A 13,245-nucleotide genomic window follows, 5' to 3' on the forward strand; every position below is an offset into this window, starting at 1 on the left:
TTTACCCAAAAGGATGATTGAATGAGGAGGGAACTGAATTTTGACTCTGTGGCGTGTAAGAGGCTTCCTCTTGAACTACTTGCATGTGAGCACTTGCAATCCAGTAAACTCCTCACGATTTGAACACCACAGGAAAGAGGCAACGGAACTAAATATTACAATATTCATTTACATTAAAATAATAATTGCACTTTAATATGTTTTTGTGATATTGGATCTTGTTACTTAAATACTACTGGTACATTACACTGTTTATCTTTTCTTTCCTGTTAGGTTTGTTCTGCTGTGATAGAGCCGAGGATTATGCCTGCCAAACAGCTTGTAAAAGGATTCTGATGTCAATGAAAACAGAACTTGAAATTGTGGATGCACTTATTGATAGCTGTAAAACAATGCCTCTTCCGCAGGACCCTCTGTGGCAGTGTTTCTTGGAAAGCTCAAGATCTGTTCACCCTGGAGTCACATTACATCCTCCACCTTCAACAGGCCTAGATGGTGCTAAGTTGCACTGCTGTTCCAAAGCAAATACTTCCATGTGCAGGTCAGTATATTTCCATCGCTTTTCAACACCTAGAAACTTTTGCTGAGAAAAACTGACTTAGTTTTTCAACTTTTCATGATTATTGTTTCAATGAACACTTATTATTGACTTAGCTGTATCCGGCCACGAATTGCTGTCTGGTTCAATGGGAAAGAAAGGATAGAAAAAGAGTAGGTTTCAGATATGTTTTGAAGGTGCATGGTAGCTGTAGCATGTAGGAATGTAAAGAGTCACTAGTTCTGACAGTGGATCAATTCAACAGTTGGAATCTAATGAGAGAGTCAGCCTTTTGGACAGTGCTTTGAAAATCCATGGATATTTCTATGAAATTTTTTGGAGCAGTGAATTATCATTAAAAATACCCTGAGACTGTCCCAGATAAAACTTCTTCAAGGTGAATTACATAATAGATCTTTAAAACAGTAAAGATTAAATTAAATTAAAACCGCCTGCTAGCTGGGAAATTTGGGGAGTTGTGAACCCATTATTTTTAGGGTAATTAAATGATTGTATATAATACTTGTTAAATTATTAGAAAAAGGCACAATATTGGCACCATTATATATCAGAGAATCTCACTTGCAATTATATACAACAAGAAAGAGCTATTTAAACAGTATTAAAACAATTGTTGATTGTCTATAAGATGTGATAATATATTAGAAAATGTTTGAAAATGTTGGTGATAATGTTCCAGATGTTAATGATTGTACCCAAGCTGCCATTTAAATCATCAACATTTAAAGTACCATCTGTTTAACGTAAAAGTTTAGTTTTTCCATCTCCACAGCTTTGTACAGTTTTTGCTTTTTCTCATCTGATGCTCATCCAAGTTTCAGTTCATAGTGAATCAATTATTGGTGTAACAAGAAGAGCAAAAGCATGATTAATTCTGTTTAGTAACCTAGATAAATTGTAACAGGATCTTTCATTTAAGGATAGTTTCCTATAACAGGTATGTGGTATACTCTTTTGAAGTTAGGTCTTCTGCGTTCCCTGCATCCATAAAATTTCTGACAACCCTTTTGAATAATCATGTAATCAAATCACTTCACTTTTGAATATGATCAGTCATATTATGTGTCCAGGACTTTTCGGGAGACATTGAAGACAATTGGCTCAACTCATTTCTTGAGCAGGGAACATTCATTAACAATATGCTTAAAGGGACACAGCAAAACCAACCGTTCTCACGTTACATTGACAAAAGTAGTAGTACGTTATTAATTTTCTCTTTTTAACCATTTCTGAGAGGAATCGGGAGACCAAACCAACAAAATTATTTGAGGGCCAAAGCAGCTATTACTATAAAGACTTAGCTAGTGGTTTGAGGTTTTCCTATTTTACTCTAGAGGACACCAGTTTAAGGTGAAGGACTTTATAATGCAAAATAAAGGTTTGTTTCTTTAAAAATCGCTCTTTTGCAATATATATACAGTAGAGTCTCACTTATCCAACACTCGCTTATCCAACGTTCTGGATTATCCAACGTATTTTTGTAGTCAATGTTTTCAATATATCGTGATATTTTGGTGCTAAATTTGTAAAAACTGTAATTACTACATAGTATTACTGCATATTGAACTACCTTTTCTGTCAAATTTGTTGTATAACATGATGTTATGGTGCTTAATTTGTAAAATCATAACCTAATTTGGTGTTTAATAGGCTTTTCCTTAATCTCTCCTTATTATCCAACATATTCATTTATCCAACGTTCTGCCGGCCCGTTTATGTTGGATAAGTGAGACTCTACTGTATTGCAGGCACAGTGGCATTGATCATGCTGGGCTGTATTGATGATGTAGGTAAAGGTAAAGGTTTCCCCTGACATTAAGTCCAGTCATGAACGACTCTGGGGGTTGGTGCTCATCTGCATTTCTAAGCCGAAGAGCCAGCGTTGTCCATAGACACCTCCAAGGTCATGTGGCTGGCATGACTGCATGGAGTGCCGTTACCTTCCCACTGGAGCGGTACCTATTGATCTACTCACATTTGCATGTTTTTGAACTGCTAGGTTGGCAGGAGCTGTGGCTAACAGCGGGCGCTCATTCCGCTCCTGGGATTTGAACCTGGGACGTTTCAGTCCGCAAGTTCAGCAGCTCAGCGCTTTAACACACTGTGCCACCAGGGGCCCCATGTTGATGATGTAGTGCTCACCATTCTAGGTTCCTGATCTGGATTGGACCACCTGTGTTTAGAATAGAATGTAGCTATGTCTGGTTTGGCCTTGATGAAGATTACTTCAGGTTATTTTTTATCTTACTTTGATTTTCATGGATTCTTCTGGGTGACCAGCCGCTGTCTGTGCCTCTACTCTTGCCTGTCTTGTGAAGAGAGAGTCCTTCCTCCACTAAGAAGTATGGGAAGCCAGCTGTTCCCCTCTTCTCCAAAGAAGGATGGAGAGTCCTTTCTCAGTGGATCAAACCATGTTAAATGAGCTGCACCCCTCTGCCCCATATAGAATGGAGAGTCCTATATATCTCTCGGCCAAGGAATGATTCTCTATCCGTCTTCAGCCAGCTTCCTGTGCTTCTCTTGGCTAAAACAGGACAGAGAGTCCTTCCTCTACCAAGAGAAAAGTGGGAAACTGGATGCATCCCTCTCAGCTGTAGAAAGGCATAATCCTTCTTTGGCCAAGAGAAATCTGGGAAGCTGGCTGCTTACTTTTCCATTGCTACAAAGGCAGCAGCAATAGAGGCCATAGAGGCACATAATCTGAGAATAATCAAAATTGCAAAGTAAACTGTGAATGTGGAAGACCAATTATTATCAACTATAGCATGCACATATTTGCAGCAGCAAATCTTATCATTTTCTCCTAAATATAATTACACAGATTTAGAAAAGATTTTATATTAATTTTTTCTCATGTGTTTGTTTTCTTTAGAGATTTATGCACCAAGCTTTATAGCAGCAGCTGGGGCAATACACAGACTTGGCAAGAATTTGATCGTTTTTGTGAGTATAATCCTGCTGAGGTTTCCATGCTGACCTGTTTAGCAGATGTACGTGAACCTTGTCAGCTGGGCTGTAGAAATCTCACCTATTGCACTAATTTTAATAACAGGTAGGAAAGATATACTATTTTTCCCCAGTAAAATATATTGTCATTTAATGAAATGTAGCAAATTCTTTGCTTACCAAGGCCTTGAGGAATCAGGACATAAAATAGATGAAAAGGTAGTATTATCTAACTTGCTGTGATTTAGTGTGTTCATTGTGACTGTGAGATCCATATGTATCAGAAGCTCATGGAAGTTGAGTAGTGCTTCTTATCTTTTCTGTGTCACATAATCAGATTACAACATTGTCATTTCTGATTATGTTATTTTTTATTTTACATTTGCATTTTAAAATTTGAATTAAAAACAATATTGTTGTTTAGATTGCACAATTTAGTTCAGGGATGAGAAACTTGTAGTCAGTGTGATGTTGTTGGTCTACAACTTCCATTATCCTTTATTATTGTCTATGTGGGCCCAGGCTGGCAAGAGTTGTAGTTGAAACAACTACTGAAGGGCTACATGGTCCCTATTTTGGACTTAGGTGCATGAATTCCTGTTTGGTCTTGGTGTATAATTTAATAATTTTAAAAGAAATACTAATGGTTTGAAGAAGTACTATTACATCTACAGACTACATCACTGCCCAATCCAGACATTTGAGTATCCATTTCCTCATTGTTTGGGGTTGTGGATTTTTCTAAATGCTCAACAGCTTTTTTGTTAAAATTCAATTTGTTAAGTTCTGAAATTTCATTACAATTTCAACATCTTTTTTCTAGACAATTAACCCAAATATGTTGAATTACATCATGTGATTCCTTATATATTGTCTGCAATCTGTTGTGAGAGAAGGGTTAATACCCCCTTTTAGTTTTTTTGGGGAAGGGGGAAAATAAATAATATGGATTGCATATATGCATGTGAACAGAGAACAAGAGCGAAGTGGGTTCATTTCAGGCATACAGACTACTTTGCAACCTGGGACTTAATAAGTTGGAGGTACGAATCTTCAGAACACCCCATTGTGTTCCCTTAATTCAGGAGAGAAAAAAGGAGAGCCAATAGAGTATATTCTGCCCCTTGAGGCTGAAAAGCAAGCATGGAAACAAAGCATGAAAAATGTTAAAGATGCTCTACATCCTGCAGCCAATATTTAATTCTTTATGTAAAACTAAAGAAGCACATCTGTCTTATTAGTATGCAAAATGGCTTTCATCTTCAATAAATGATAAAATAATACGTATACCACAGAAATAATATAAATTTAATTATGATTTATTAGCAGTAAATGTTTGATTTGTACACCTGTTTTATATACCATATCTTGTCTGGATAAAAGTTCATCTTTTTGGCTTCTTTTTCACTATATCTTTGTTTAATAAGGCCAGTGCTCTCTCTGTTTATTTATAACTACAGTAGAGTCTCACTTATCCAAGCCTCGCTTATCCAAGTTTCTGGATTATCCAAGCCATTTTTGTAGTCAATGTTTTCAATATATCATGATATTTTGGTGCTGAATTCGTAAATACAGTAATTACAGCATAACATTACTGCATATTGAACTATTTTTTGTGTCAAATTTGTTGTATAACATGATGTTTTGGTGCTTAATTTGTAAAATCATGACCTATTTTGATGTTTAATAGGCTTTTCCTTAATACCTCCTTATTATCCAAGATATTCGCTTATCCAAGCTTCTGCCGGCCCATTTAGCTTGGATAAGTGAGACTCTACTGTATTTGTAACTGGTGGTTAATAGTTACTGAATATTTCTTTTTATGTTGTTCTTCTATTTCTTTATTAAATTCTGTTTTCTCTGTGTGACTTTTTCTCATTTATTTAAATTTATTTAAATGTAATTTTATTTGAATATTACATTTTTAAAAATCAGAGATCACAATTATTGGACCACCAGCTGAATGCTGTCTGCTTTGCTGTCTCTTGAGCCTTCCTCTTGTACTTCCTTATATCACATCTCCCTTAAAGTACTGAGTTTTGTTTTGTGTAGTATGTGTAAAATCATGTAAACATGAAAACATTTCAATAGCTTTATCCTTTTTTGTCTGACTTTATCTTGTGTTATTTTCTCTCCAAGGCCAACTGAACTTTTTAGAAGTTGCAATGCCCAATCGGACCAAGGCGCTATGAACGATATGAAACTTTGGGAGAAAGGGAGCATTAAGATGCCATTTATAAATATTCCTGTTCTTGATATTAAAAAATGCCAACCAGAAACATGGAAAGCCATTGCTTGTTTGCTGCAGATTAAACCTTGTCATAGTAAATCAAGAGGAAGCATAATTTGCAAGTAAGCAGTTTTTTAAACATTCAACTAGAATAGCTTTTCTGTGTTTATTCACATAGAAAGGAAAGTTATGGTATTTCTATCTGTGTAAAATATATTCTTTTGAAAAAGGTAAAATAAAAGGCAAAGCTAGGAACCTGAACAACCTAATGTACTGCACTGTCTTCCACTGGCAGAATCAAAACATACTTGGAAGCGTCTTATATTTTGCAGCTAAGCTGAATATGCAGCCAGGACAATTGACATCAGATTTCATGGTTAAGGAAACTTCAATGTGTTATGGTGGTGAGAAGGGAGGAGCTGGGCAGTCCCAGTTGGTGCTAGCCAATCACAGCTCAGGATGCTGCAAAAGGAGACTATGTAAAAGAAAGGTTACTTGTCTTTGAGGGAAGGCAGGTAGGAGAGAGAGGGCACACAGGAAAGAGCTGTAATACAGATAGGGCAATCAGCCAGAGGTAAGCACTAAATAGAGTGCTGGGGAGTTGTGACTGATTAAACCAAAGCTTTCCAAATTGTGTTGCAATATAATTTAAGAAGATAAAAGTTTTTCCATGAGATAAGTTGTATTTCTAATCCATGCGTTTTGTTGTTATCATACTGTTTATGTGTGTGTTCATATCTCTTTTAAGAGCTTGGCTTAACCTCCAATTTGCCAGTAAAACTGAATTACTGTGTCATAAAATGATGCATGTCTAAAAAGTGTGTCACCATCATGAAATGTTTGGAAAGCTCTGGATTAAATAAGAGTTAATGGTTGATCTCATTGTATATTAACAAACATTTACTTTATGTTCTTTTTTACTTCCCGTTAAGATTTAATAGACAGTCTAGCTACGCTTACTAAAGTGAATCCACTGAACAATACAACCACTTGTCCATATAGAAATCATCTTGAAGCTCAAGCACAAATGACAAACAATTATTTACATTGTCTAAAATATCTGGAGTGCATCAAATTGGGGAGAGCTGGGCTAGATAAATGTCATAAACATAACATAACATACACATAGAAGCATAGGCTGACTGGCCTCTTGCTCTCTTCAGTTTTGGAGTTTATCTGAGATTTGGATAAGCTCAAGAACAGCATGTTTCTGAGGCTAAGCACCTTTTCCAGGATGATACTGTAGTGGAGACATAGCGACACAAAATAAAAAGCTTTTGCAGGGAAAAGGGATGCATACATGCATGCCTCTGTCCAGCATGGAGAAAGAGAGATCTCGGAGTCAAATAAAATTGGTATGTCTCATCCTCTTTGCCCCACCGATCTGCCCAACCAAGCGAGTACACAGAGGAATACATGTACAGTGACCCTGTCAGTAGAGGAACGTTTTGTAAATATAATAAATACAATTTGATTAATCTTGATATATTCACTGTTTTTTCACTTTCGTATGATCCCTGTGTGCCTCTATTTGTCATGAAAATAGATGGCCAACCATATATAATGAATTTGAGCATCCATGGATTTTGATATTTGCAGGGAATTCTGAAATCAAACTCCACCAGATACCACGGGACCCACTGTATATAAATTTGTAGTGAAGTTAATCAATTCAGTAAGGGTGATGACTATATGAGTCTTATTTTCATATTAATAGAGCTGCGAATAAAATTATTTTAACTTGGAGAAAATATTTTTATTCAGATATATCTTTTTGTTCCACATTTTGTACATCTACTTAATGTGTAAATAACTTTATTTTCCTGAAGATCAGATTGTGTGGAAATTCTCAAGAAATGTGGAGACTTAAGTAAATTTCCAGAGGGACATATGGCTGAAAGTGTTTGTGAACTTTTATCTCCAACCGATGATTTGGAAACTTGCATACCCCTAGATACATATCTTCGTAAGTACTGAAGAAACTACTCTTGTGAATCACGTTTGAAATATAAAACAATAATAGCTTTTAAAAAGGCAATGGAAGAAATGTGAATATTATGCGCACACTCAAAATGACATTGAATTTGTACCAGTAATTAAGAGACAAAAATTCAAATTTGGGCATATTGAGTCTTTATGCCAAGTTTGGTCCAGATCCATAGTGGTTTGGGTTCACATTGCTTTCCGGATGTAGGTGAACTGCATCTTCCCTAAATCACTGTCAGTTCCTCCCAAATCTCTCCCATATTTTCTGGCAGTTCTGTGTGCCAAGTTTGGTCCAGGTTTGTCATTTATGGGGATCTCAGTGGTCTGTGGAAGTCAGAGCTGAATCGGTTGAAGATACTGCAAATCCCATCATCCGTTGTCAATACTCCCCCAAACATTGTTTTTGTGATTAATCTCTAGCTTTAATTATGTTCAGTTTGTAATAATGAAAATACATTCTGCATATCAGATATTTAGATTATTATTCATGACTAGCAAAATTACAGTTGTGAAGAACCAATGAAAATAATGTTATGGTTGGGGGTCACCACGACATGAGGAACTGTATTTAGGAGTCATGACGTTAGAAAGGTTGAGAACTACTGCTTTATATTGAATTGGCTTACATACACAGTTTCATAGCCGTTCCTGAAGGAATTCAGGCTTATTCCACGCAGAGTGCTGCTATTTCTACAGCATTGAGTACGACAGTGTCTTTGGGCTTTCTGCCAACAGCTGATAGCAATGTAGGGATGTATTGTCTGCCCCATGCATGTGATGGTTGTGCTTGTGTAAGTCCCAGTATAAGGATTGTCTCCCCACAGTGCAGGAAAACAGAATATTAGTACAAACTTTTCTGCAACTGTGGAGAGGCAATCCTTCCCAACTCGATTTGTGGTGTTTATCATACTGGCAGTATGTATATTTTTCTTGCTTGTCTGAAGCCTTGTCATTCCATCCCTGGGAAGTAGTGTCTAGCTTTCCCACTTGTAAGGATTACCTTCCCACAATTACAGAAAAGAAACCTTCCAGTAAGTACCAATATTCCAATATTCCATTTTAAAGTTGAGTACATCACCCTTCAGCCATCCTTTGCTCTGGTGCTAAAGGTTCTTTAAAATATTAAAAATATATCCTTATTAATTAAAATATTTGCATTTTGCCCTTCACCAAAAAGATCTTAAACAAAAGAGAAAACATTTTTTTAAAGTTGAGCCATGTAGCATAGTAAAATGAATTATTTTGTATGTGTAAGAGGATAGGATATTCTAGTTAAAATGGTGGCTAACTGGTTTGAGTTGCCTTTTCTCCTGAAATTCAATTCACATGATTCTAATGGAATGTACTGGGCACATTGTGGACAAATAGTGTTTTCTAAGAGTTTTCAATGGTTTCTACCACCACCGCCACAGAATGTATATAGTGGGTAAAAAGAAGAAGAAAAAGAAAAGCAAATCAAAGCAAAACCACATGGACCTCTTTCATGCATTTTCAGGGTAGAAGCTCATTTTTTTATCCTTCTTTATTTTATTGATCACTAACTAAGTGCGCATTCCAAATAGAATGTTATGATATCTGAGAAAACCAAATGTATTTTTTTCACCTAGGTCCAAGTACTTTGGATAACATTGTAGAAGATGTTACTCACCCCTGTAACCCAAATCCTTGTGCTGCGAATGAGTTGTGTGAAGTAAATAGAAAAGGATGTCAGCCTGATGAACCATGCCTTCCATATTTTTGTGTGCAGGGTAGGTCATGTTTTGGTTGCAATTCCCAAATGTTTTGACAGTTTCAAAATGCTATTAAGATTCCAAAAAGAACTAACATTGGTTTGGAATCCTGTTGGTGATCTACGCTGGTTGAAATATTATTACTCTGGTTGTACTTTCTAAGAAGTCGTACAAGAGAGAGAAAAGCTGAAACTTGCATGAGTTGAATAATAGAATACCCTTCGACCCATTTTCATGGTGACATGTATGATAAAAGCAGAATTCTTTAAAGGGGAAGGCAGCTGAAATAACAATATCATAAATGGGGAGCCTGATTTCAGTAGGAGCAAGAAGGTGAATTTATTTATTTTGTGTCAAAAGCATTGCATAACAAATACATTTAAAAATGATGGGAAAAAAATAGAGGAAATCACAAACAACTGAATAGTTTTAGACCAGAAACGGGCAACAGCAACCGCATTGTCCGTAGCTTTAAACAACTCCTCCTCCGTGCATGGAGCAGGACATTGTGGGCAGGCATACATATGCGGAGTTGTTTGTTCTGCTCCACAGTCACACAAGGTGGAGGATTCCTCCAGGTAGTGCCACCTTGCCAAGTTGTCTTTAGATCTGCCCACTCCACTTCTGAGTCTGTTCAGGGACTTCCAAGTTGCCCATTCTTGGTTTGCCCCTGGAGGAAGACCCTCATGGGGGGGCCATCCAGTTAGAATTGCCAGGTTTAGCTGCCCAGAGGGACACCCTTGCTGCTGCTGGAGGAACATCAAGAGGAGTGGTGGTTCTCATGAAGCCCTTCCTTGATTTGAGTCTACTGGGAGGAGGCTGATAGTCATGCAGTGGGTGGCTTTCACAATGTTCAACCTTATTTCTCTCACAGTTAGCAGCAACTTCCCGTCGCACGTCAGGAGGGGCAATGCCAGCTAACTTGTAGAGTTTATCAACAGGTGTAGGTTTAAGGCATCCTGTGATTATTCTGCATGTTTCATTTAGTGCTATGTCCACTTGCTTCACATGGGCAGACTTTTGCCAGACAGGACAGTCGTACTCAGCAGTTGAGAAAGACAAGGCCAGGGCTGATGTTCTTATTACTTGTGGGTCTGTACCCCATGAGCTGCCAGTCAGTTTCCGCAGGATGTTGTTGCGTGCAGCTACTTTGTGCTTGGTGTTCGTGCAGTGTTTCCTATATGTTAGTGTTCGATCTAAGGTGACACCAAGATATTTAGGATGGAAACAGTGTTCGAGCTCTTGGCCTTCCCAAGTAACTTTCAGTTTCCTGTTGGCTTCACGGTTACGTAGGTGGAAAGCACACACTTGTGTCTTGGCAGGGTTGGGCTTCAGGTAAGAAGGTGAAAAGATGTGTAGAGAAATAAATCATGAACACTGGAGTAATTGAGCAACAGTTACGTTAGGAGCAAGAGAGAAGCTGGAAAGAAGTTCCAGCAGACTGAAGGAAGGCAGATGTTGTCCCCATCTTCAAAACTGGGGAAAAAGAGGACCCAAAGAATTACTGCTCTGACATCAATACCAGTAAAAAAAATTCTAAACCACATCATTAAACAGATACTCTGTAAGCCCTCAGAAAAGACTGCCAAACTCACAAAAGTTAATATCGGTTTCTCAAAAACGTTTTTTTTTTTTTTTGGAGAAAGTTGCAAGCTTGGTAGATGAGGGGAGTGCTGTGAATGTAGCATATCTGAATTTCAGCAAGCCTTTGACAAGGCCCTCCATGACAAAGAAGCTAGTAAAAAGTAGGATGGGAACTGTTAAGTGGATGGGAATTGGTTAACTGGCCAAACCCAAAGGTAGCTTATCAGTGGCTCCTCTTCATCCTGGAGAGAAGTGACTAGTGGGTGCCACAGGGTTCTGTCCAGGGCCCAGTTCTATTCAACATTTTTATTCATGACATGGATGGTGGAAATTTACAGAGGACACTGAATTAGGAAGGATAATACCCCAGAGGACAGAATCCGAATACAAAATGACCATAACAGATTAGAGAGTTGAACCAAGACTAACAAAATGATCTTCAACAGGGAAAAATGTATGATACTACACTTAGGCAGAAAAAATGAAATACACAGCTGTAGGATGCACGTGTGAAAGGGATCTAGGAGTCTTAATAGACCACGAGTTGAACGTACAATTCTAGGATTCATTCTGCTTTGGTCAGAGCTCATCTGGAATACTGTGTCCTGTTCTGACTACTACAATTAAAGAGGGATATTGACAAGTTAGAACATGTCCGGAAAAGGACAACCAAAATGATCAGAGGGCTGGAAACCAAGCCCTATGAATGAGGCTTAGGTAGCTGGGAATGTTTAGCTTAGAAAAAAAGGAGGGTGAGAGACCACATGATAGCCATGTTTTAAACATTTGAAAGGTTGTCACATTGAGAAGGGGGTAAACTTGTTTGCTGATGCTGTGGAGACTAAGACATAGAGTAATGGATTCAAATAGCAGGAAAAGAGATTCCACCCAAATATTGGGAAAAACCTTCTGAGTTGTTCAGCAGTGTACTATGCTGCCTTAGTGTGGTGGAGTGTGCTGGAGGTTTTTAGCAGGGGCCGGATGTCTTTATGTCAGAAATGCTGTGATTGTGTGTTTCTGCAAGTCAGATGTTGGACTGGACGGCTCTAGAGGTATCATCCAGCTCTGTGGTTTTATGAGATGTTGAATTCTCATGGGAACAGGAGGGGGACCCACCGAGACGTAAGACACATTTTGGGATTTGGCTATAGTATTTTTAGACCCTGATCTTATCCTATAGATGAGAACTTTCCCAATATTTCATGTTGGTGACACACCTTTTAGACATGCATCCTTTTGTGACACAGTAATTCAGTTTTACTAACAAACTGGAGGTGAAACCAACCCCTTATAAGAGATTTGGAAACATACCTAAATTATAATAATAAAATTTCTGGGACACAGCATGTCTAATGAAAACCTCTCATTTACATTTTTATAAATATATGATTGTGAGATAATAACATATATATCCAAGATTTTTGTCATTTTTTGTTACATTCACATGACACACCTACATACTGCAGCCAACACAAATGTATTGCGACACACAGTTTGGAAAGCACTGCTGTAGATTTTTCTTTTATCTGCCCCCTCCTTTATTTTCTTCCTTCTGTAAACATGTAGCATTTTTGTGATGTATACATCTATTTTTTAAAATTCACTAATATCTTTTTCTCTTTTTTTGTGCACAGGCTGCAAATTGGGTGAAGCCTCTGATTTTATTGTCCGCCAAGGTACACTCATTCAGGTTCCATCTTCTTCAGGAGAGGTTGGTTGCTACAAAATTTGTACATGCAGTCAAAGTGGACTTTTGGAAAATTGTATGGAAATGCATTGTGTTGACCATCAAAAGTCATGCATTGTTGGAGGGCAAAGAAAAAGTAAGTACCATTGCAAGTCATTCATTACTGAAAAATCAATATTAAGGTTTTGGAAAAAACAAATCCAACACAAAACAAAGAGTGGATATGCTTTCAGAGGAAGATTTTAGATTTAGAGAACAATTCTGGATAAATTTATCCTTAACTAAGAGTAGCATGCTAAGCAGAAACAGATCAATTTAAACAAATTGTTCGTTTACGTGATGTCTGTTTGTTTTGAAATATAATTTAGTAATCTTTATGTGTATCTTGATCCTTCTGAAGAATGGAAATGTATGTGGTAGTAAAATAAGAGTGTCCAGTAAAGAAAATAGTAGTTCTCTTCTAAAATGAAAGAGGCAAAAGATTAAATTGAGAACATTTTTGAACTATTTTTACAGGCATGCA

At 37.4% G+C, this 13,245-nt stretch overlaps 1 protein-coding gene across 2 annotated transcripts in view; it reads left to right on the plus strand.

Moving 5' to 3' along the window:
• The window catches only part of reck (reversion inducing cysteine rich protein with kazal motifs), a 73,719-nt gene that overhangs the window by 34,771 nt on the left and 25,703 nt on the right, over positions 1 to 13,245 (plus strand). For both annotated transcript variants that reach the window (XM_062957889.1, XM_008112976.2), the window contains 6 exons: positions 274 to 541; positions 3,432 to 3,611; positions 5,645 to 5,857; positions 7,565 to 7,701; positions 9,329 to 9,469; positions 12,670 to 12,858. In XM_062957889.1, coding sequence (XP_062813959.1) covers positions 274 to 541; positions 3,432 to 3,611; positions 5,645 to 5,857; positions 7,565 to 7,701; positions 9,329 to 9,469; positions 12,670 to 12,858 — 1,128 coding nt within the window. The remainder of the gene's footprint in view (positions 1 to 273; positions 542 to 3,431; positions 3,612 to 5,644; positions 5,858 to 7,564; positions 7,702 to 9,328; positions 9,470 to 12,669; positions 12,859 to 13,245) is intronic.

This window comes from Anolis carolinensis, chromosome 6 (assembly GCF_035594765.1).
Source record: "Anolis carolinensis isolate JA03-04 chromosome 6, rAnoCar3.1.pri, whole genome shotgun sequence".
In the NCBI taxonomy this organism is placed as follows: domain Eukaryota; kingdom Metazoa; phylum Chordata; class Lepidosauria; order Squamata; family Dactyloidae; genus Anolis; species Anolis carolinensis.